General features: G+C 41.3%; 1 protein-coding gene across 3 annotated transcripts in view; it reads left to right on the top strand.

Annotated features, from left to right (window-relative positions):
• ric8b (RIC8 guanine nucleotide exchange factor B) overlaps window positions 1-8,834 on the top strand; it is a 49,039-nt gene extending 40,205 nt beyond the window's left edge. For all 3 annotated transcript variants that reach the window (XM_048548448.2, XM_048548450.2, XM_048548451.2), the window contains one exon: window positions 8,605-8,834. In XM_048548448.2, the coding sequence (XP_048404405.1) occupies window positions 8,605-8,725 (121 nt within the window). In that variant the 3' untranslated portion in view covers window positions 8,726-8,834. The remainder of the gene's footprint in view (window positions 1-8,604) is intronic.
• The last annotated feature ends 16,710 nt before the right edge of the window (window positions 8,835-25,544 follow it).

Raw genomic sequence — 25,544 nt, 5'->3', positions numbered from 1 at the left:
GGCCTGACTCACAGTCATAATCAAGCTAAATGGCAATGCGAAGATGTAACCTGCATCAGTGAAAAGGGTTCTCGGGAGACCTGAAGGCGCAGATAGGAATGCAAGCATCCAGCTCCTTAATTGAGACTCCTTTCCACAAAGCCACTCTAAGGATGATGTTTTATTTATATTGAATAATTAGCAAAGTGAGCTGGAATGTGATGCTGGTGGCTATGTCAGAGGCAGGCTTAGGGTGTTTGTTCTTATTTCTCAGGATGTTGGTGCCTTTTTCTACCTTCTAACAGATCAGGTTTATATATCAGTACAATTTGAAACGTGCATTCACATTCCGAGTTACAAATCATGTAAAGGTCAGTCTGATGGCCAGCTCTCCCTGTGCTCATCCAGTTTACACACGTTCCCAGAGTTTTTGACAGTGACAATTCACAAATCTGTTGATCATATTGAACTGTACGCATAAATCCTTTAATCAAATCTCTTAATCAATCCACATAACAAAGCATTCTATTTATGTAGCACTTTGCACAATGTGAAACATTTCATGGTGCTTCAAATGAGTATTATCGAATATAATTTGACCCTGAGGCACATAATGTGAGATTGAGACAGTGACCCAAAGTTTTTAAAGTTTCTTAAAAGAGGTTTAGGGATGGAATTCTGGAGCTTAGGGTGCTATTTATATAGAGAATAAAACGGGGAATCAATGCAACCAGCAGTTAGTATATGTCATTGAGGACAGGAGTAATGGGTGAATGAAATTTGGTACAAGCTAGAGTTTAGGCACCAAAAATTGCAGATGACCTCAGGTTTACGGAACACCTTAGGATGTCAGCTAGGAATTGTTTAGAGTACCATAACTAGAGATAAAGTCATGTAAGAACATTCCTTTACAAGTTTTATTAATTTATTTGTAGTATGTAGCAGTCGCCTATCCCAGATGCCCAAGTGGTGAGTTGCCTTATTGGTTTGCCTCAGTCCTCTGATTCTAGGTACACCAATAATGTTTTTAGTGAGGGAGTTCATGGCTTTTGACTCAGCCACAATGAGGAATGATACACTTCCACATCAGAGAAAACACGCTGTGAAGCTGGATGAACACAGTGGGCCAAGCAGCATCAGAGGAGCAGGAAAGCTTGACATTTCTTGTCGGGACCCTTTTTGAGACCTTTCTTCCATGAGGTTGGCTTGTAAAGAATTTGAACTTGGTAGTGTTTCTGTGTGCATGTTACCCCTGTGCTTGTAGTTGATTTATGAGTTTGAAATGTGCTGTACTAGGGGCCATAGTGAGTTACTGTCAATTACAAACTCTGCTGCCACTGTGCCTTGGTGGTACAGGGATGAATGTTTGATTACTCCTCAGGTTTCGTTGTACTGTCATTCTGGTGATTGATAGACAATTAGAAGATTTTGAGATCTGACGCCTGCCTGCTAAAGACCTAACTAATAGTATAAAGCTGAGACCCACAGGTGAGCTGGCCAGGATAGTGGTGGACAGAGAGGTGATCAGGAGGAAGATGGTAAAAACTTTTAAGACAGTGTGGTTGAATTGGTTTCTGAGGTATCCAGCTGCCCATTTAATGACCCAGGCTGAACTATTTCAAAGAACAAAGAAAATTACAGCTCAGGAACAGGCCCTTCGGCCCTCCAAGCCTGCGCCAATCGAGAAAGGAAATAGGGAAATCCCCGGCAATTATAGACCGGTAAGTCTCACGTCTGTCGTCTGCAAGGTGTTAGAAAGGATTCTGAGGGACAAGATTTATGACCATCTGGAAGAGCATGGCTTGATCAAATATAGTCAACACGGCTTTGTGAGGGGTAGGTCATGCCTTACAAACCTTATCGAGTTTTTTGAGGATGTGACTAGAAAGGTTGATGAGGGTCGAGCTGTGGATGTGGTGTATATGGACTTCAGTAAGGCATTTGATAAGGTTCCCCATGGTAGGCTCATTCAGAAGGTCAGGAGGAATGGGATACAGGGGAACTTAGCTGCTTGGATACAGAATTGGCTGGCCAACAGAAGACAGCGAGTGGTAGTAGAAGGAAAATATTCTGCCTGGAAGTCAGTGGTGAGTGGAGTTCCACAGGGCTCTGTCCTTGGGCCTCTACTGTTTGTAATTTTTATTAATGACTTGGACGAGGGAATTGAAGGATGGGTCAGCAAGTTTGCAGACGACACAAAGGTCGGAGGTGTCGTTGACAGTACAGAGGGCTGTTGTAGGCTGCAGCGGGACATTGACAGGATGCAGAGATGGGCTGAGAGGTGGCAGATGGAGTTCAACCTGAATAAATGCGAGGTGATGCATTTTGGAAGGTCGAATTTGAAAGCTGAGTACAGGATTAAGGATAGGATTCTTGGCAGCGTGGAGGAACAGAGGGATCTTGGTGTGCAGATACATAGATCCCTTAAAATGGCCACCCAAGTGGACAGGGTTGTTAAGAAAGCATATGGTGTTTTGGCTTTCATTAACAGGGGGATTGAGTTTAAGAGTCGTGAGATCTTGTTGCAGCTCTATAAAACTTTGGTTAGACCGCACTTGGAATACTGCGTCCAGTTCTGGGCGCCCTATTATAGGAAAGATGTGGATGCTTTGGAGAGGGTTCAGAGGAGGTTTACCAGGATGCTGCCTGGACTGGAGGGCTTATCTTATGAAGAGAGGTTGACTGAGCTCGGTCTCTTTTCATTGGAGAAAAGGAGGAGGAGAGGGGACCTAATTGAGGTATACAAGATAATGAGAGGCATAGATAGAGTTGATAGCCAGAGACTATTTCCCAGGGCAGAAATGGCTAGCACGAGGGGTCATAGTTTTAAGCTGGTTGGTGGAAAGTATAGAGGGGATGTCAGAGGCAGGTTCTTTACGCAGAGAGTTGTGAGAGCATGGAATGCGTTGCCAGCAGCAGTTGTGGAAGCAAGGTCATTGGGGTCATTTAAGAGACTGCTGGACATGCATATGGTCGCAGAAATTTGAGGGTGCATACATGAGGATCAATGGTCGGCACAACATTGTGGGCTGAAGGGCCTGTTCTGTGCTGTACTGTTCTATGTTCTATGTTCTAAATGTGTCATCTATTTTCTAAGGGTCTGTGTCCCTTTGCTCCCTGCCCATTCATGTACCGGTCCAGATACATCTTTAAAAGAGGCTATCGTGTCTGCGACTACCACCTCCGCTGGCAACGTGTTCCAGGCACCCATCACCCTCTGCGTAAAAAAACTTTCCACGCACATCTCCCACAAACTTTCCTCCTCTCACTTTTTGAACTCATGACCCCATATGCTGCATTGACCACTCTACTGACCTGCTTTGCCACCTTCAGGGAACAATGGACCTGAGCACCCAGATCTCTCTGTTCATCAATTTTCCCTAGGACTTTTCCATTTACTGTATAGTTTGCTCTTGAATTAGATCTTCCAAAATTCATCACCTTGCATTTGCCTGGATTGAACTTCACCTGCCATTTATCTGCCTAACTCTCCAATCTATCTATATTCTGCTATAATCTCTGATAGTTCCCTTCACTATCTGCTACTCCACCAATCTTCGTGTTTTCTGCAAACTTGCTAATCAGACCACCTATACCTTCCTCCAAATCATTTACGTATATCACAAACAACAGTGGTCCCAGCACAGATCCCTGTGGAACACCACTGGTCACAGGTCTCCAATTTGAAAAAGCCCGTTCCACTACTACTGTCTGTCTCCTGTTGCCCAGTCAGTTTTTTTTAATCCATCTAGCTAGCACACCCTGGGCCCCGTGCAACTTTACTTTCTCCATGAGCCTGCCATGGGGAACCTTATCAAACGCTTTCTTGAAGTCCAAGTATATGACATCTACAGCCTTTTCCTCATCAATCAACTTTGTCACGTCCTCAAAGAATTCTATTAAGTTGGTAAGACGTGACCTTCCCTCCACAAAACCATGTTGTCTATCACTGATAAGCCCATTTTCTTCCAAATGGGAATAGATCCTATCCCTCAGTATCTTTTCCAGCAGCTTCCCTACCACTGACATCATGCTCACCAGTCGATTAGATTAGATTACCTACAGTGTGGAAGCAGGACCTACGGCCCAGCAAGTCCACGCCGCCCCTTGAAGCATCCCACCCAGACCCATCCCCCTGTAACCCACACACCCCTGAACACTACAGGCAATTTAGCATGGCCGATCCACCTAGCCTAGAGGAAACCAGAGCACCTGGAGGAAACCCACGCAGACACGGGGAGAATGTACAAACTCCACACAGTCGCCCGAGGCTGGAATCGAACCTGGGTCCCTGGCGCTGTGAGGCTGCGGTGCTAACCACTGTGCTGCCCTGATAATTACCTGGATTATCCCTGCTATCTTAAACAAGGGGACAACATTAGCAATTCTCTAGTCCTCCAGGACCTCACCCGTGTTTAAGGACACTGCAAAGATATCCGTTAAGGCCTCGGCTATTTCCTCTCTCGATTTCCCTCAGTAACCTGGGATAGATCCCATCCGGACCTGGGGACCTGTTAACTTTAATGACTTTTAGGATACCCAACACTTCCTCCCTCCTTATGCCAACTTGACCTAGAGTAATCAAACATCTATCCCTAACCTCAGCATCTGTCATGTCCCTCTCCTTGGTGAATACCGATGCAAAGTACTCATTAAGAATGTCACCCATTTTCTCTGACTCAATGCGTAACTTTCCTTCTTTGTCCTTAAGTGGGCCAATCCTTTCTCTAGTTAACCTACTGCTTTTTATATATGAATAAAAGGCTTATATATGAATAAAATTCTTTGATTATGCAGTCCAGAATGTGGAGTTATGATCTGAAGTTAGAGATCAGCCTTTTGTTGGCCATGTTGAGAAACCCTATTTCAAGCAAAGGGTGGTGGAAACCTGGAAAATTATCTCTGAAAATGTTGTAGACGCTTGGGATCATTTGAAGTCTTTAAAACAGAGATTAATTGTTTCTAATTGGTTAAATATCAAGATTTATTATTGAAAGCTGAGAGAAAAAGGGTAAGACACAGGATCTACTTGAATGGTAGGAACAGGCTGAAGGGGCCAAATGGCCTCAATGTTGTGATCAACCATTTTGTGCCTTTTGACTTAATTTTAAACAGACATTCAATATGGTAGCATTTCAACCTGAACTCTGAAACCTGCAGAACCACCATTACCCTTGATGGTTTACATTTACACCTACAGCCGGGTTGCAGGCTGGTTCAGTCCCCAGCTTGCTATTAGGGAACACCTTTTATTGGATATTTGTACTAGTGAGTTCACTGATTGCTGCAGTTGCTTCAGCCCTGAATGACTATCCAGATTTTGTGCAGTTCCTGGCAATATTCGGATGGGATGCAATTTTGTTTTATTTTTCACTATGGATGGAGAGTATTGTGGTGCTCCTATTCTGGAGCAGAAATGAACAGCACAGGCAGCTACAGGCTCGAGCAAGCTTACGTTTCAGTTTATTTCTCATTTGAAGTTCAAGCAATGATCTCTGCCTCAACAGCCTCTGTTTTCATCACATGGTGTTTGTTACGGTACGGTTGAATTGGCTTGGGAAATGAGCGCATGGTGCAGGTACAGTCATGGGATTAAAACTCATCCCAAGATAAGTGAGATATGTAGAGATCTGATTCAGCACTGTTGTACAAAGAAAGAAAGTCATGTTTAACCAATTTACTGGCGTTGTCTGAGGAAGTAATGTGCTGTGAATAAAGGGGAATTGATGGATGTACTGTATGGGACCTCCCCGCTTTATCGATGTCCGAGTTGCAAACACCATCCTTCATGGGTGTAATTTTAAACATCCAAATGTTTTCTGTACTTTTGAACAGCTACTTTATGTTGTCCTGTTTGAACAAACTGACTTCCAAATGGATTCAAGAACAGAACCCACTTGTAACCCGGGGAACTGCCTGTACTTATCTTGTCAAATGTCTTCTGAAAAATTGTCAGGTCAATGGCTATGCAGAACATAAAAGCTCATTGGTATAGCGGGTGACAAATTGGTACCGTTCAAAAACATTCATTAAAAGGAAATAGTATGCATCTCATTTTCTGGTTGGCAGGATATAAAAGTGGTATGCCACAAGGATCAGCACTGTAAGTCCTTGACCTCTTTACAGTTTATATAAATGACTTGGTTGAAGGAGCAGAAAGTATGGTTGCTTACTTTGCTGATGACATAGGTAGGAACCTCGGTTGTGAAGAAGCCATAAGGAAGCTAGAAAGGGTATATAAATAGGTTGTGATTAGCAAAGACATGGCAAATAGAGTATAATGTGCGGAAAATGTGGAATTTTCCATTTTGGCAGGGAAAAGAAAGAAATGTATTATCTAAATAGTAAAAAATTTCGAGCTCTGAAATACAGAGGAATCTGGGTGTCGTACATGAAATGTGAAAGGTTAAAATGCAGGTACAGCAAGTCATCTGTAAAGGTAATAGAATGTTGTTGTTTATTATGAAGGGACTTGAATACAAAAGTAGGAAGGTTATACTTTAGATGTGTCACTAATGCCCTGTTTAATTGGAGTAGTGGTGTACACTATTGGTTTTCTTTCTAAAGGAAAGACTTAACTGCATTAGCCCACAGAAGGTTTATCAGACGAATACCTGGAATTAATGGCTTTTCTTCTGAGGAAAGGTCGGATAGGATAGCCTTGTATCCACTCAACTATTTTGTATTCATTCAAAGGATCTAGATGTCAGGATAGGCCAGCATTTACAGTATTAACAAAATACTGATGAGTCAGCCATATTTCTGTGGGTCTGGAGTCACATGTAGCTCGGGCTAGGTAATGATGGCAGATTTCGTAGCCCGAAGGGCATTAGTGAACCAGATGAGTTTTACTAACAAATAATACTGATTTCATGGTCATCATTAGACTCTTAATTAGAATTTTTTAATGGAATCCAAACTCCACTGTCTGCGACAGCAGGATTCAAACTGGGGTCTCTGGATTAATTATCTACCAATAATGTCACTAGCCATTGCCTGCCTGTATTTAGAAGAGTAAGAGGTGATTTAATTGAAACCTGAGGGGTCTCGGCCAGGCTACATCAGGGAAGAAAAGCTCTTGTAGGAGGATCTCAAAGGAGCGGGGAGCTCACTGTTTGTTTGAAAATAAGGAATGGCCATTTAAACAGAAATAAACAAACTTTTTTTTTCCTCCTAATGGTCATGAGTCTTTGGAACTCTCCTCAAAAGAGAAAAATATACTTTCACTGCCCTTTTGAGGAACAGAGTTCCAGCAAAAGCAGAGTCTTTGGATGTTTTTGAGAAGTAGGTAGATTCTTGATAAGAAAGAACCTGGAAGGTCTTTGGATTGGCAGGAACATGGAGTAATCTGGTCAGCAGTAATGTATTGTCTGGAGGAGCAGACCCAACAGTGTGAATCTACCTTGCTTCTAATTTGTATGTTTGTGAATGGGAGGGAAGGAACAGGTCATGGATTTCCAATAACTTTCCTGCTGTTGTGTGGTCTGTGCTACATAGTCGGGTGGAATGAGTGTGTGGTAACTTTGCTTGCCAGTGTGGAGTATGTTGAACATATAGTGACCTGTTGATCAGCACCTCATTTGTCAGCTTCAACATTCAGTCCCTCTGTCACAAATGCGCACACAGCACTGTGTGGCATGTACATATACACTGCATCCCCCATCTGCATGAAGTTTATCTTTTAGAAGGACAAGCACAGCATACACATGGAACACCACCACCTGCAAATTCTCCTCCAAGCCCCCCACGTTCCTGACTTGCAAATACATCACCATTCCGTCACCTGAGTCAAATTCCTAGAACTCCCTATGAACACAATGGCTGTAACTACACCAGATGCACAAAAGGAATTCAAGAAGGCAGGTTACAACCTCCAAAGGGTATTTGGAATGCACAATAAATGCTAGTCTTGTCAGTTATCCTAATATCACATAAAACAATGAGGGAAAGAAAAACCTAAATTGACACAAGTGAGTGAAGTCTAAACTTTTTTAAAGTTTTTAATCCGTAAACTTGTAAAACTTTTAATGCACGTTATGAGGCAACTTGTGTTGTATTTGTGCATAGTGCAGCTTATGCTTTCGATTAGAAAATCATCTTTAAGGCAGGCAGAACACAGGATAGATGTAATTGGATTATCTGTGAAGAAGTATAAAAAGTTCCCTTTGAAGAGATTAAACTGACTGACAATTTTATAATTAAACTCTCCTAAACAATGACAATATGACATGGAGCTTGCCAGTCTGAAACCACTGGAAAATACTTAAAGATCACTTGAATTCACACAGGATGCATTTGGAAGACAAGATCATTCTATTTACTGAAATTAAATCTATTTTGACACGAGAGAGTGTTGAGATGGAAGTTGGGTTGCGGATGCTGTGGAAGGGTGGGGGTTTTGGGGGAGCTGTGGCAGTAGGTTGGGTAAATATCATTAAGGGGGCCAGTGACTGAGAGAGTGGTTTTAAATCCCCTTCATTAGGATTTGACTTGCATTATGAACCATTAAATCAATTCTGGCATAATGATGTTTTGGGGAATATTTTTGACTTTTTCTATTGAAAGCTTTTGGTAAGCAGTAAAGTATGAGCCCAACCATTCATGGAAATTAACTTTTCTTTCCAGGGAGCAGATAATTAAGCCAATGAGGGTTAAACCGGATGGCACAATGGGTCCATTGGAGGAAGCAGCAAATGAATACACCAGTGATCACAATTCCACTTCAGATTCTGATGAAAACATCTAGCAGTGTGACTGAAATCCCTTTACCAAACTCAGCCTATTATTTTCACAAGAGATAAAGGGAACTGCAGATGCTGGAGAATCCAAGATAATAAAGTGTGAAGTTGGATGAACACAGCAGGCCAAGCAGCACCTCAGGAGCACAAAAGCTGACGTTTTGGGCCTAGACCCTTCATCAGAGAGGATGAAGGGTCTAGGCCCGAAACGTCAGCTTTTCTGCTCCTTAGATGCTGCTTGGTCTGCTGTGTTCATCCAGCTTCACACTTTATTATCTATTATTTTCACAAGATATGTTTTCCAGAGGGAAAAAAAATGGTTTGCGGTATGAAATGCACTAAATGCATTGCATCGTCTCTGTAATGTTGTCTGACAGCTGTCCAAAAAGGCAGCCCTTACTTGCAGAGAAAAGATTTTCTATTTATTTCTTCCACACTACTTATACTGTCCATAGCTAACAGTATGAGCACACTGGCCAAGAAATCTGTTATTTCCCAGACCTGCACTGGAGTTGGAATAAAAGGAGAAATGCTATCCATGATCAATTTCCACTGGAAAGCACAAGGAGCAAATCGATAGTGTGTCAGTTTGATTCAAGAGAATGAAGTGGCCGTTCCAGAATTAGCTATTTGTGAGATCTACAGAATCATGTTTGATTTCATAAATCAAAATTATTCAGCATATTGAAATTTATTTCCAAAGGAACTCTGCCAGAATTTATAGGATTTGCACTTACACATTGTCTTTCAGAGTATTTCAAGTCATGTCGCAATCAGTTTACTACTTTTGAAGTTTAGGCACCACTGTTATGCAGGTAAACACAGTAACCATTTTGTACAGTGCAGGGTCCAACAGTGAACATGAATGACTAGTTAATCTGTTGTTAGTGCTGTTATTGAAGGATGAATGTAAACCAGGATGCTAGCCAAATACTCTATTCTTGAAAACATATAACTGAATTCTCTTCAAAAAAAATCAAAATTGGTGGCAATTGGAATAATCTGATTTAATATTAATTAGAAAAGCTGAGAGTACAGCTCCTTGTGACCAAGATTTCCCCACACTGATGCAATCTGGGTTTTATATTGCCTTCAGTAAGAAAGGAATGTAATTTAAATAAATTTATTGAATTTTGCTGAAAAGAGAGATGTTTTGAAGTTTCTTATCTTGCATTCATCAGGACTAATTCAAGAAAGCCAAAATTCAAACAATCTCAAATTTATACTGCACGAGATAAATGCGCCGATAGGTTTGTCTTGATGAGCGCACAGTCAAAAATTTCAGCAAAATCTTCCTTTTCAGCAATATTCAATTCTGTACAACCAAGCAGCAGGCTAAAAATAATGGATTAGTGAACATGTCTGAGTTTGTAGGCTTGAGAAATAGAACTTTTTCCTGTCAAATGTGCATCTAGTAGCATTTATTGCCTGTGTTCATGATTAATCTAATATAACAATATACATAAGATGTCATCACATTTAATAGCTTGAAATGGAAATGAGTTTGAGCAAGGTTATTTATAAATGTTGAAATTTGTCTTTTTAAGAAAAGGAAATTAATCTGATTTTTAATGTTTTGAAGGTGGATAGACATTTTTTAACTTGTGATTCTGCAAAAAGAAATGTGTAACTGAACGGAAGAGAAATGGCTTCTTTGACACAGCTATGGGATGAAAGATTGTCCGAGTGTTAATGACTTTTTTTGCAATATACTCTGAGAATTGCTGTACAGAAGGAGGCCATTCAGCCTATCTTATCAGCACCAGCTCTCTAAGCATGATTATTCTCTTGTAGCCACTGCAGTTTCTGTTGTTTCAGAAACAATCAGCTTTGGATAATTTTTTCACGTGAGGCTTTTCTATGAACAGAAACTGACTGCCAAATAAGGGCACAAATTCAATTTCATCCCTGGTACTTACATCCATCACTTTCCAAAATTAAGCTTGGGTTGTGGTGGGGGTTGATTTTTAAAAAAAAAACTTGCATCTGTGAAACTTTCAATCCTTTTATTGTTTATGATGAGTGAAAATGAGGTTTGGAAATTAGCCTTCCTCCAGTAATTTATATCTTTGCACACTGTATCATATAAGCCAATAAAGTGATCACAAAATTTGATGAGCTCTACAGTCTCAGCTCCAGTAAGTGTATGACTCAGGTGTGTTGGGATATATAGGCAGCTGCATGTATTTGCCAATTTAATAACTGCATTGAATCCATTGAAATAAAAATCACGGTCTTGCTTGACACACTGTTAAATTTCTCATTCATGTATGCTTTAAGACAAATTAAAATTATGCTATTTTACACAACTGAATTGCTAAATGTCAGAGCTTTACAGCACAGAAAAAGGCTCTGTGGTCCACTGTGACCCTGCTGATCATCAAGTGTATATCTAATCCCATTTTCTAGCAGTTGGCCTTTATGTTCTGGTATTTAAATGTTTTATCTAAATATTATTTAAATGCCTGGAGCAGTCACTTCTCTACCACCCTTCTAAGCAGAGAGTTCCAGATACCCATAACCCTCTGGATGAAAAAAAGTTATCCTCTGATCTCTGCCATAACTTTTACTCCGTACCATAAAGCTGGAATCCTGTTTACTAGCCCCTCTATCTCCTTACCAATACCCCTTAACCTTGTATGCCAAACAGGTCTCCTGTCAGCCTTCTCCTTTTTTTTTGTGAAGTAAATAGGCTGGGCCTATTTAGTCTCTCCAAAACTGAATCAATCTAGCCCAGGCTACAATAGTGACTAAAACAATGATGGGAACTGCAAACAGCAAGGTACCCAACATTGTGGTACTCCACTCAGCACAGGCTTTCAATCACAAAAACACCTTGCGATCATTATCCTCTGCTTCTTGCCATGAAGCCAGTTTTGGATCCCAACTACCCTCAAGCCTGGGGCTCTTAGCTTCTTAAGGAATCTGTCATGCAAGTTGTTGTCAAAGCAAGGTAGACTACATCAACTGCACTACCCTCATCTACCCACCTAGTCACTTCAAAATACAATCCAATTTGTTAGATATTATCTCCTCCTGATAAACCCGTGCTCAATCCTTGACTAATCTATGCCTCTAAGTGGAGATTAATTCTGCCTCTCTGAACTTCTTCAATCCCATCAGGTGCCAAACCCATCTTTTATTACTAATGTCCTTGAGGGAAGGGAATTTGCTATCCATACTTGGTCAGGCTTACATGTGACTCCAGACATAGTAATGTGGATTACTAGTAATTAGGAATGGGCAATAAATGCTGGACTAGCCAGCAATGCCCTCATCCTGTGAATGAAGAATATATTAAAACAAAAATCACTGGCCTGTGGTTACTTGCAATTTACAGTCTTGAGGTCTCTGTATTAAATTCAACAAATTCAGAAGCTAACTGCATTATCTCATCAACTCCTTATGTTCTTCCACCCCCACCCCTGCACACAGCATTCTAATTTGCTTTTAGTATACAGGACCTATTTCTTCTCTTTATGCATTAATTTACACTATTTCACATCTCTCACATCTCTCTCTCTTCTTGATAATTGACATTATCTTTTACCATTTATCTTTTTACACTGGACCTCTGCCTCTGTCAAAGATATAAATAAAAATTCCAATGTCTTTCAAATTCTAAATAGTCATACCAGACTTGAAGTGTTAACCATACTTCTCTTGCTCTCTCCATGAACACTGCCAGGCTTCCTGAGTTTCTCCAACATTTGCTGTTAGTTTCAGATTTCCAGTATCTACAGTATTTTTCTTATTACTGGCCTGTAGCTTCCTAGTTTATCCCCACCACCCTTGAATAACAGTGCCACATTAGCTGTCCCCCAGTCTGCTGGCACCCATGGAGGCTTTGAAAATTCACAGTCCCTGCTATTTTTTTCCGCTTGCCTCCACGTGAGCACCTTGTCACAGCTTCCATAAAACATTTCCAAACTTGTTGAATTTTATTTTATAAAAGCTTTTAAAATCCAATCCAATCCAATCTAATTAATCTGAGTATGAAAAGCAAAAGAAAATTGCGGGATGCTGTAAATCGGAGACAGAAACAAAAATTGCTGGAAAAGCTCAGCAGGTCTGGCAGCATCTGTGGAGAGAAATCAGAGTTAACGTTTTGGGTCGAGTGACCCTCAGAACTGAGTGTGATACTTGTGGCTCAGTTACAGATTTGTGTTGAGTGTTTTATGCCTTGTCTGCTTGTTCTCCCGAACACTTTTCCTCTTCCAGGCTGTAATTCTAAATAATGACATTCCAAGATGTAAGACCAGTTTGGGAATCATGCAACTGGACATTGTATATTTTGGCAAAAGCATCCCTGAAAATTTCTTGTGCTACAGAAAGGATTTGAAACAGAGTGACCTCCGGATTATCATGGGGACATCGTTGGAGGTAGAGTTTTGTTGTGACCATATTGTTACAAAAATGACAATGGAAGCACTGGAGAAGGGTACCAGAGAAATTTAATGTAGGTGATGTCAGAAATGTGGAATAAACATTCCTCAAGGAGAGGCTGAATAAGTGGACCGATTCCCTTTTCTTCATGAAGAAAAGATGACGGAGGGATGACCTATAGAGATCTTTTAAAGCTGCGATATGTTTTGGTCGTGTAGACACTGAGAATATTTCAATTTAAAGTGCAGTCAATAAAGCGATCATCAATTTTTGATCACCAAGACATGAACGAGGAAATTCAGGAAAAATGCAGCCAAGAGAGAGGTGAAACTCTATATATAATTCATCACCACAGGCAATAGTTGAAATGAAATGGACAGATGTATTTTAATGGGGGCTTAGGCAAGAATCCCTAGAGTGTAGAAACAGGCCTTTTGGCCCAACAATGCACACTAACCCTCACAGCACCCATCCAGATCCATCCCCCCATAACCCACCTAATCTACACATCCCTGAACACTGAGCAATTTAGCACGGGAAATCCACATAGCCTGCACATGTTTGGACTGTGGATGTAAACTGGAGCACCCGGAGGAAACCCACAGAGACACCGGGAGTATGCAAACTCCACACAGACAGTTGCCCAAGGGTGGAATTGAGCCCTGGTCCCTGGCGCTGTGAAGCAGCAGTGCTAACCACTGTGCATGTAGTTGAAAATGTCCTGGGAGCCTCTACCAGTTTCTCTGCAGGAATCCCAACTGCTTCATGAAAATATCAGCATATTGACTGTGAGCAACACCTAATAGAACAGGCATGTAAATGAAATATTGCTTTCACAACAGCCTGTGGCATTAATTTACATTGGCCCTTCTCGGCATTGTTTCCTTATCACAAACTTAACCCTCACCCATTACCGCGTAGAAACCAATATCCAGGAACAGTGAAGCATTGGTCAGTTCAATTTATTCAATTCAGGGTCACTTTAGTACAGATCTAATTAAGGTGTAGTATTAAAAAGGTGTAACAACATTGGGGCAGAAATGAAAAACTAATGCAAAGATTAGGTGGATAAAATCTGCTTACAGAATCCCTGTAATGTGGAAGCAGGCCATTCAGCTAATTGAGTCCACACCAACCCTCTTAACAGCACCCCACGCCCTCATCCTATCCCTATAACCCTGCATTTCCCATACCTAATCCACCTAACCAGCCCATCTTTGGATTGTGGGAGGAAACCCATGCACACACGGGGAGAACATGCAAGTTCCATACAGACAGTCACTTGAGGGTAGAATCAAACCCAGGTCTCTGGTGCTGTGAGGCTGCAGTGTTAACTACTGAGCCACCGTGCTGCTCTTTAATGTTTAAAATTAAAATAACTGAATGTTACATTTCCTTAAGAATGCCCCTTTAAAAATAAATCTTCCATGTCAGCTATCTAAATCTAAAATGCCAGCTGGAAATTGTAATTTTAGAATCTGTACATGCACAAGCAATCTCACGTAAAACAGACAAATTGATTTTGCCCATCTGCTGGGATCAGGTGACAACATTCTCTCCATTTAGTGGCATGTCCAGGGTGCAGCAAGTCAATGGCACAGTTTGTTCACTTGGTCAGAAACATCAGTAACCACCATCAGTGTGCACCGTCTACAAGATGAACTACAGCAACTCACCAACGCCCACTTCACAACACTTTCCAAACCCATAAGCTCTAACTCCCATGAGGGCAAGCGCAGCAGATATATGAGAACACCGCTGTCTGCAGTTCCCTCCCCAGCTGCACACCATCCTGGGAAATGTGTCACCATACCTTCACTGCTTGTTGGGTTAAGAATCCTAGAACTCTCTCCCGAACAGCACTGTGAATGTCCCTTGGTTACAGTGATTCAGGAAAGAAGCTCACCAATACCTTCTCAAGGAAAATTAATGAAGGTCATGCCAACAATACCCATATCCAACAAATAAATTGAAAAAAAAATTGCAGCTGTCTCTGCAGAGAATTGAAAAGGCCCCCTACCCCACTCCAGTCTGTCAATGTTCTGTGTATGTAATCACAGTGAGAAACTCTTGTCATGTAGAGACAACACAAAGAAGTAGGTGTCGTTTGGCTTGTAGATTCCAGGATACAGACTCTTAGCCAGGTAGAAGAATGGCTTTGTATTCAAGCTAAAATGGTCGAAGAGGGCCTCCGGATATGGGAGGTCATAATGCTTCAGGTTATCATACAGGCTGGACCCTGGCAGTCTCTTCAGGGGAAGCGAAAACAGTGGTGGTCTGGGGATGGGGGCAGTGATGTGGTGGTGGAAATGTAAGAGGCTATGAATAATTTAAGTATTGCTCAACTGAGTCACAGAGGTTGCACAGTAACATTGCACTCAGCGTCCTAGGAATGAAGTACAAACAAGATCTACTTTTTCAATCCTCCTGCATGACCCCAACTCCTCGTAAACATATAGAAGGCATCTCAAAGCTTGAAGTCATGCGCCAATAATCTGTTAGCAAAAAAAAACTTTAAATTCACTGGGATAGTAACAAAACCAACGTGTTAGCCCTCTTGGAATCCAACTGTGGCAATACCAGAGGCCCTTTAGGGATTGAAGCTGGAGAAATGATAATGGGGAACTAGTAAATGGCAGAGGATTTGAATAAATGCTTAGTATCAGTCATCACAGTAGAGACCACTAATGGCGTTCCAAAACTACCAAATAATCAAGGGACAGAAAGAGAAGAGGAAATTAGTACAAAAATGATATCACCAGAGAAAAAGTATGAGGGAGATTAATGGTGATAAAAGTGAGGAAGTCCCCTGGACATGATAAGGTGCATCCTCAGATACAGAACAGTAGGTGCAGTACAGAAACAATGATTTCACTGGTATTAACCTTCCAAGAATCCTCTGAGTGAGATAAAACTCCCAGATAAATAAAAAAAACTGTCAATGCACCACCCTTATTCAAAAAGGAGAGGCAACAATACACAGCTAGCCATAGTTCACTTAGCTTATCTTATGAAACTGGGAAAATGTTAAGAGTTTGTGATAAAGAATGCAAAAGCTGAGTATTTAGGAATACATAATACGATCAAACAATGTCAACAAGGCTCAATGAAGGGAAAATCATGCCTGACGAAATTATTGGAATTTTTTGAAGTAAAAAGCACAACAGATAAAGGGAAACCAGTAGATGTGATGTATTCAGAATTCCAACAGGCATTTGAAGAGGTACCACACACAAGGTTACAAAATAAGACCACCATCCAGCACAAAGTATCCTGCTTAATTGGCATCACATCCACAAATATTCACTCCTCCCACCACCAAAGCTCAGTAGCAGCAGCGTGTACTACCTACAAGATACACTGCAGAAATTCACCAAAGATTCTTCAAAAAGCTATGCCCACTTCCATTGATAAGAAAAGGGCAGCAGATACATGAGAATGCCAACAGTCACAAGTTCCCCTCCAAGTCACTCACCATCCTGACTTGGAAATATAGTGCTGTTCCTTCACTGTCCCAATGCCTCAGAAATCTGATGCCCCACCTCTCTCACCAATTCTCCAATCACTCGCGTGAGTGACCAATCCTATGCTGATGATCACTAGTGTGTGGCAGTGAGAGTAATCCTGAGATTACTGCTTTTTAACAGCATTCCCAGCTCCCTACAAACTGTTTGAAGGGCTCCTCTCTATTCCTCATCAAATGCTCCAAGAATGTAGACCATGATCTCTGGTAATCCAGTCTTTGATACCTCTATCTTTACAAACCACTTTCCCAGCTCCATCCTTCCTCTCCTCTTCAAAACCTTTGAATGTGGCATCACCTCTTAACACAGGTTGTTTTCAATCCTGGTGTCAAACACTGGGATAAGCCTCCAATCACACATTCAGGGCATCTTGAAGACCATCTATCTCCATCTCTGTAGCAATGCTCGGCTTTGTCCCTGGCGGCTGATCTGCTGTGGAAATCTTCATTCACGCTATTGTTACTTCTCAGAAAACAGCTTAAGTAAATAAATTAGGTGGCCTTTTTTTTAAACAGCTGTAACAATGAAAGGGAATGGCCAGTTGTCACAAACCAGGCTTTCTGGGGTTTTTTTTAGCTTTAGCAATCAGAAGCTGTTTGGGGTCCCAGAAGAATTAGAAGCATCAGTAAATAACTCCTAGCTGCTACTTCCTCTGAAATCTCTTTTGATGTTGTTTCCTCTTGGGTTGGAGAACTGCATGTAAGAATCTTCGTCTGAATTTTCCTTTCTGCTAAGAGGTATGTTTATGGGATGTTACTATATTGGAACAGTTATTTAGTAATAGGTATGCTATCTATTATTCCGTTGAGTCTTCCAATAGTTAAGTTATTCCAAATTCCTCTATCTTTTGTTTGTATTTTAACTGTACTGTTTAAATAAATTGTGTTTTGCTTAACATTGAGTAGTTTGACTTGTTACATTACCTCTGGGACACACACTTCACATCTACCATTAAAAATAAGAAAAATATAGTATCTGGTCTACATTCTTAAAATATTTTGAGGGGTCTGGTCTGGTCCATAACATGTCCATGTTCATACTGATGCCAACTCATGTTGGCACATCAGCATCACACTCACTAAGTAGGCAAGCAACACCTGCACTTGAAAATTCTCATCCTCACGTCCAACTGTCAATAGCCTTAGCCTTCTGTATCTTTGTAATCTCCAGCTTTACTACTCTTCATGATGTCTGCTCTCTAACTCTGCAACAAGGACCTGCTAATTTTAATTGCACCATTAAGCAGCCATGCATTCAGCTGCTTGGGCCCCACGCTCATCCAAAAGATTCCTTCTCAAAACTCTCCTTCCACCTTTAAAAGGTTTTGAGCAACTGCCTTAATGTCTTTCTCTCCACAGAGGCCTCTTCTGGAGCACTGTGTCCATTACTGGTCGCCCTGTTATAGGAAGGATATTATTAAGCTGGAGAAGGTTCAGAAAAGATTTACCAAGATTTTGCCACAAGTGGAGGATTAGAGTCATAAAGAAAGGTAGGATAGGCTGGGAAAGGCTGGGAACTCTTTCACTGGAGTGTAGACAGATGAGGGATGACATTATAGAGGTTTACAAAATAATGAGGGGTACAGATAAGGTGAGTGGTAGATGTATTTTCTCTAGGGTGGATTTTTTGAAACTAGGGGGCATGTTTTTAAGGTGAGGTGAGATGAAAAAGATTTAAATAAGGCACAAGGCGCAATTCTTTTTTGTTTTTTGTTTTTAAACATACAGTATATGAAATGAACTTCCAGTTGCAGTAACAACTTTTCAAATGACGTTGGGAAAGTTTTCTTTAAATTCATTCATAGGACGAGGGCATCACTGGCCAGGCAGCATTTATTGCCCATTGGGTAGTTCAGAGTCAACCACATTGCTGTGGGTCTGGAATCACATGTAGGACAGACCAAGTAAGAATGGCAGTTTCCTTCCCTAAAAGGACATTAATGAACCAGACGGGTATTTCCTGACAATCAACAATGGATTCATGGTCATCATTAGATTCTTAACTCCAGATATTTTTTATTGAATTCAAATTCCACCATCTACCACAGTAGGATTTGAACCCAGGTGCTCCGGAACGTTATCTGGGTCTCTGGATTAACAGTCCAGTGATAATACCACTAGGCCATTGCCTCCCCATGAATAAGAAATGTTTGGAGGGATATGGGCCAAGTGTAGGCAGGTGGGTTTAGTTTAACTTGGGATTATGGTCAACATGGACTAGTTGGACCGAAGGGTCTGTTTCCGTGTTGTATGACACTCTGCTTTCAGACCTGCTGAGATTTTCCAGTAATTTCTGTTTTTGTTTCTAATTTCCAGCATCTGCAATTCTTTGGAGTTTTATTTTGCCTTAATACCTTTTCTGGCTCAGGATTAAATTTTGTTTTGTAAAGTTCCCGGGAAGGGCCTTGGGATTTTTGAATATGTTAATTGGTGCTAATATAAACACATGTTGCTGTTGAAGTAGGCCATTCAGACCATCAGGGCTGCTCTGTGAAAGAGCTGTCTGGTTGCCCCAACCCCGTGGACAAGTCTTTTCTTCCGGTAATTATCCGATTTTTTTGAAAACTTCCATTAAATTGCTTCCATCCTACCTTTCAACCAATTTGTAAAACAGCCAAGAAAATAAGACAGACTTAACTCCCTCTTGAATTACCTGCACTGTAGCAATCAGCTTTTCTTGGGTATTGTTGTTCCCATCAGCCTCGCCTGAAAACTGGGATCCCACTGGATGTGTTGATTCCTGCCCCAGCTAGCACTGCAACATTCCTGTGTGACGATTTCCGATATGTGCAGCGATATTGCGGAGGTTCAAACGCTTGGAAGCAACATCAACTGAAGCAACTAGGAGCCTCCCCAAGTGAAGACAAGTGGCTCCCACTTTTTCTTTCCTTAGGAGTTCACTTACAGATCACACAAAGTTCAAAATCACACCTACAAATGAAACCATTAGCAGGGTAACGTCCTCTCCAGTCCTTGCAATTTGTGTGGATTCATCGCCCAGGCTGCACTCTCTCTTCACTATTCACTTACATGGCTAGCTGTACTTCAAGCAGTCAGAGCAAAATTATATTTCAGTCATTTGTCATTTCAATCTTGCTGAAAAGTGAGACATGTTTCCGAAACTTTCCATTTCATTTTGCACTCATCAGGACAAACACAAGAATGCCAAAATTCAAATAATCACAACAATTTATGCTACTGGACACAAGGATGCTGATTGGCTGGCCAATCTACACTGATTAGCTTTCTCCATGGCAACACCCAGGGAACTTTCTTTTTAATTCATTCCACGGTTTTTGGGTCTCACTGGCCAGGCAGGCCAGCATTTGTTACCTATCCCTAACTGCCCTCGAGAAGGGGGGTGATGGCCTTCCTTCATGAAACACTGCAGTCTATTTGGTGTCAAGAACAAAAATATTCTTAGGATTTTGAACCAGCAACAGCAAAGGAATATTCACATCTCCAAGTCAGGATGATGTGCTGCATGGAGGGGAACTTGCATTTAGTGGTGTTCCCATATATCTGTTGCCCTGGTCCTTCTCAGGGGTCACAAATTTAGGAAGTGCTCTTGAAGGTGTCCTGGTGAGTTATTGCAGTGTATCGGGGATAATACACACTGCTGCTACTGTGCATTGATGGAGGAGGCAGGAAATATTGAAAGTAATGGATAAGGAGCCAACCAAACAGTCGCTTTGTGCCGAATGGTATTGATCTCGAACGTTGTTGGAGCTCATTCAGCCAGACAAGTAGCGAGTATCCCATCATACTTCTGACTTATACTTTATAAATGATGGACAGACTCCATTCTACAGAATTCGCTGCCTTTGACCTGCTCTTCTAGGCGTGGTATTTAAATGGCTGGTTGGGTTCAGTTTCTGTTCAATATAATCCCCAAGATGTTGATAGTGGAGGATTCAGTGATGGCAGTGCTACCAAATGTCAAGGGGTGATGGTTGGATTTTCACTTGTTGGAGATGGTCATTCTCTGGCTTTTGAATGGCACCATTGTTATTTGCCACATGTCTGTCCAAGCCTGTATGTTGTCCAGGTCTTACTGCAGGACTGCTTCAATACCTGAGAAGTTGAGAGCTGTGCTGAACATTATGCATTTATCAGCAAACATCCTCATTTCTGACACTAACTTGATGAACTCCTGTAATATTGTTCTGTGGTTGAGATGACTCACCAATATCAACCACAAGCATCTTCTTTTGTGTTGCTATGGCTCCAACAAACTGCTTCCCTTGGCCTCCAGTTTTGCTAGGGCTCCTTAATTCCATACTATAGGCTCCTCAAACTCCCAAGTATTTCAAGAAAGTCACAAGGTTTGAATACATTCCTCCTGTTTGTAGAAAGTGAGTGCTAATAGAAGAGTTCTGTCTTTTCTGGTAAGTATAGACATTACAGACTGTAATGATTATCTTTAATTGGTCGTTTATGTAGCTATAAGCACACTTGGGATCATTGTGATCATTTGGTATTCTTGCTTTGGTCCTGATAAGTTCCAAACTTATGTTTTGAGCAAAATGTAATTGCATCCAGGTAATGAGTGAATACATAGCAAAGTACCACATACTTTATGATTCCCTTCTCAAGCAATTAATTAATGTCTAGGCCTGCTAGTTTGCACGCAGCAAGATCTCACAAACAAACAGAGTGAGATCAAGAATCAAGTATTTTGTTTTGGCTGCCGTTGAGTAAAAGCTGAGTGTTAGTTGAGACACTAGAAGGCAACACCTTTGCTATGACTCAAGACCCTTTATCCTTAAAGGGAGATGGTGAAATTGTAGTAATGTCATTAGACTAGAGGCCTGGTATACTACTCTGGGGATATTGATTCAAATCCTACCATAGCAGAATTCTATGAATAAATCTAAACTCAGTAATGTTTACTGTGAATCAATTTGTTTTTTAAAAAGAGTATCTCATTAACCAATGCCCTTTAGGAAAGGAAATCTGCCATCAATCTGGCCTACTTGTGACTCCAGACTAACACCCAAAACAATGTGGATGACTCTTAACTAACCCCCAAAAAGTCTAGCAAGGTATAGTTTGAAGAGTAGGGCAGAGCACCTGGATCAATACTTAACTTCAGCTAGCACCAGATAAATGCTCATTTATCCAGTTGACGCTTTTGAAGCTTGCTACATTTCCCATATACTCTACTTCAAGGAGTATTTCATTGGCTGGATAGCTCTTTGGGATATTTTCAGGGTGTTAAAACAAATGCTCAGATCTAAAATGCTCATCCTTGCTATCAAACCCCTCCAATGACGTCTTGCTCACCCCAATCCCTCCAGGTGGTCATTCACACGTTACCGTGTCCCTCCCACTGGAGGCCTCGGCTTTGCCACGCTGAATCCCAAAATTCCCTCGATAAATACGCTTCCTTCAAGTCTTGGATTGAAGGCTATCCATTGAACCAAGCCTTTGGTCTCCATCCTAATACCTCCTTACATAGGTGGATGTTAAATTTTGTCTGGGCTTCTCATTTATCTACTGCCATTCATTAATACTGGAATTCTCAAAATTATTCACAGCCAATGAAGAGTAGTCACTGTAATGTAATGCAGAAACAAAGCAGCTCAACTGTTCACAGCAAGATCCCACCACTAACAAATCTGACAATTTTTGTGATGTTGATTGAGAGATAAATTGAGCCAGAACTCTGCTGCTCCTCTTTAAAATAGTGCCAAAGGTTCTTTTTAACATTCATAGGAGGGTAATGGAACCTCAGTTTAACATCTCAGCTGGAAGATCTCCAACAGTGCAGCACTCCTTCAGTACTGCACTACAGAGTCACCCTTGATTTCTTTCTAAGCTCAAATGCTGACAGTTGGACTTTCTGAAGCGTAGGGTTTGTGTTGTTTCTCCTTTCTCCGCCCACTTCTCCAAAGCCTCACAAGGCTGGTGATGTACCTAAAGATATCTGCCCTTCAGTCAGAACATGCTATCGGGCCAAGAGTGAGCCTCCTCAGTGGGAGGGTGGGATTGGTAGCTCTAGTAGTGCCAATAATGCCAGATAAGGGGGGGTTGCTCTTACTGTGCGGGCAGGTCCACAGAGAAGCTCGATGAATCCCTGAGCCTGGCATCATTTGAAAGGCAGGTAGGGAACAGTTAGCCCCTCAATTAACAACATTGAAATTGATCACTCGTCTCAATGAAGGCTCTGAAGGAGGGTCATTGAACCCCAAAATGTTAACAGTTCTGTTTCTGGAGCTTTCCCTTACTTTAACGTGAATCCACTCAGAGCTCCCACCTTGACTGTTCTGGAGACTGCTAAACTGCACTGCTACTCTTGCAGGCTCTCTCTTCCTGAGTGATGTACTGTTCATCTGGATGGACTGTCTAAAAGATAACTGTTTCTGTCTTCTGGTCAAAGGATATCCTGTTGCTAGGCAACAGCCTAACTTTCTTACAGCCTTTTCTTTTTGCCCAAACACTAAGCTATTTACCTCATTCAAACACTTGAGAACAAACATTTGTAAACACTCTCTAACCACTCGCAGAAATGAAAAACCATAAACCTTTTCCTCTTAACACATAATAGAAAAACAAAATTCAATTTTTTAAGGTTATACTTAGTTCTGTCTACTGCAGAGCCCAAGATTCACTATAATGATAGATCATGAGACGATATCACCCAGGTTACATGAATACAGGATAGAAAACTGGGCTGGGTACCACCAAGAAATAAAGAGGAGCCCTAAAGCTGTACCAAAACCCCTTCTGTGCCTGAAACAGATTGTGGGAGAGACAGCAGTGTAGTGGTAGTGGTAATGTCACTGGACTAGCTACCTAGAACGATACCATGGACATGATACAGCGCAGAAGTGGGATGTTTGGCCCATCTTGTCCATGCTGACCCAAAGACACCCAGGCTTCCTTTCCAATCCCATCTTCCTGCACATAGCCCTATTGCTCACAGCACTTAAGGTGCAGATCCAGGTGCATTTTTAAAAGAGTTTAGGGTCCCTACCTCCATCACCGTTTCCAGCAGCAAATTGCAGACACCCACCTGCCTCTTGGTAAAAAAGCTTTTCCTCATGTCCCATCTGATCCCAGGGTAACATTCTGCAATCATGAGTTCAAACTGTGAATTCAGTAAAGGGATTTAAGTTGCATTTAAGATTTTACTTATCACATTAATACATTAAACCACTTAAGACGCATAAAACAGACTTTTCCCAATTATGAACATGGCTTCTTTGACATCAACAATGGCCCAATGAATTAACATTATATTCCCAGTTATATATGCAACAACAGTCATAAAACACAGTGTGATGGAGGATACTGCCATTAAAGGGCTTTAAGAAAGATGTGGGTTATAATCTGAAGAGAAATGTATGTGATCAATGGAGTTAGAAGAAAGACTGTGGGACTAGCTGTGTAGCTCTTAGATTTAGCATGGATACAACGGACTGAATGGTCTCTTTTTGTGCCATAAGCATTCCATGATTCTAACTTTGAAACACTTATGATTAGGCTTACGAACATAAAAACACAATCATTGGAGGCCACAAGAATCCAAGATACTAATGAAGATTTGACGAAAGTTTCTGAATAACTGGTGTGTCATCATCTGCTGGTTACAGACTGGCTTCTGGGAAGGGATGACAAACAAATGTCAGCAAACCTCTTAGTGTTGAGTAAAAGGGTCTGCAGCTGAACATGACCGAGAGATGGAGAGGATTGTACAAAGTGAATAAAGCCTCTCTGTTGCAGTGCAAAAGGTTGGTGGTCCTGATTCATTCTGACGTTTGCAACAATTAGGTTTGTGTTAGTGCGACAATGCGAACAATTTGGTTCACACGCCAAAAAAAATACTACTTTCTCTTTAAAAATAAAACAGCCATTTCATGTTCAGAAAGGCTGGGCATCAGGCGGAAGGGAGGTTTTTATTTTAAAATGTCAATCTAATGGGTTGTGATATACCTTTGTGGCATTCACAAGTAGATATGGAAATAAGAACAGGAGTAGGCCATTCAGCCCTGTATCTGCTCCACCATTCAATAACGGCCCATCCTCAGGTGGGTCTCAAACCTCCTGATACCAACCCCCACCCCCATTGCCTCCCTTGCCCCAACTCCCCTAGACACAGCAACTTGCCACAAAACCCTTAGTGGGAGCAGGGTTAGGGTGCAAACAAAAAGTTGATCAAAGTCAATCATTTATTGGGGGGGTGTGAAAGAGGCTGCCTGATTTGTGGTCACAAAGCCCAGCCCCAGCTTCATGCTTTCTAGGCATGTCACTCAGTAATGAAATGTTACATGTCAAAAACTTAAACAGAGAAGCTTATTGGTAGGAATGTTATGAACTGAAACGTCTTCTGCCTATAATCCCACTTAATTGCAGGAATCTGTCTTACTTTACCGGTAAAACTAAAGCAAAGAGTGGACAATGCTTGAATTAATTCCGCAAATCTATTTTAAAAAGTTCCAACTGTATAATTGCTGACCATTTCCAGAGATATCGTATCTTTCTTTCTCCTCCCTGAAACACTACCTTTGTGTTGTTGGAGACACTGCTCTTTGAGCCTTGAACTTTTCCACCCTGCTCCTGATCTATATTTAAAAATACTTACAATTAAATTAGTGCTTTTCACAGCTTCTCCTCGCTTGCAGTGTGAAAAGCTGAAATGTTTTATAACTGTCACCTTTTGATGAGGGGTCTGGAAGAGCTGTATATTTAAGTCCCCAATGTGCTTTATTCAGAAAATCTCAGCCAATAATGACCACAGCTGTAGATGCTTTATGGCCCATTGGAGAGAGTAGGTGGAGGGGAGAGGAGGAAGAGAGTGGGGACCCAGATTGACTGTACCATCAACAAATGCAGCTGGGAAAGAAAGCAGCGGCTCTTTGAAAGCCTTCATTGCAGTGCTTAAAAAAAACAAGATAAATTATGCTCCCATTTAA

This window comes from Stegostoma tigrinum, chromosome 18 (genome assembly GCF_030684315.1).
Source record: "Stegostoma tigrinum isolate sSteTig4 chromosome 18, sSteTig4.hap1, whole genome shotgun sequence".
Taxonomy (NCBI): Eukaryota; Metazoa; Chordata; class Chondrichthyes; order Orectolobiformes; family Stegostomatidae; genus Stegostoma; species Stegostoma tigrinum.
This window is presented reverse-complemented; position numbering and strand designations above follow the sequence as displayed.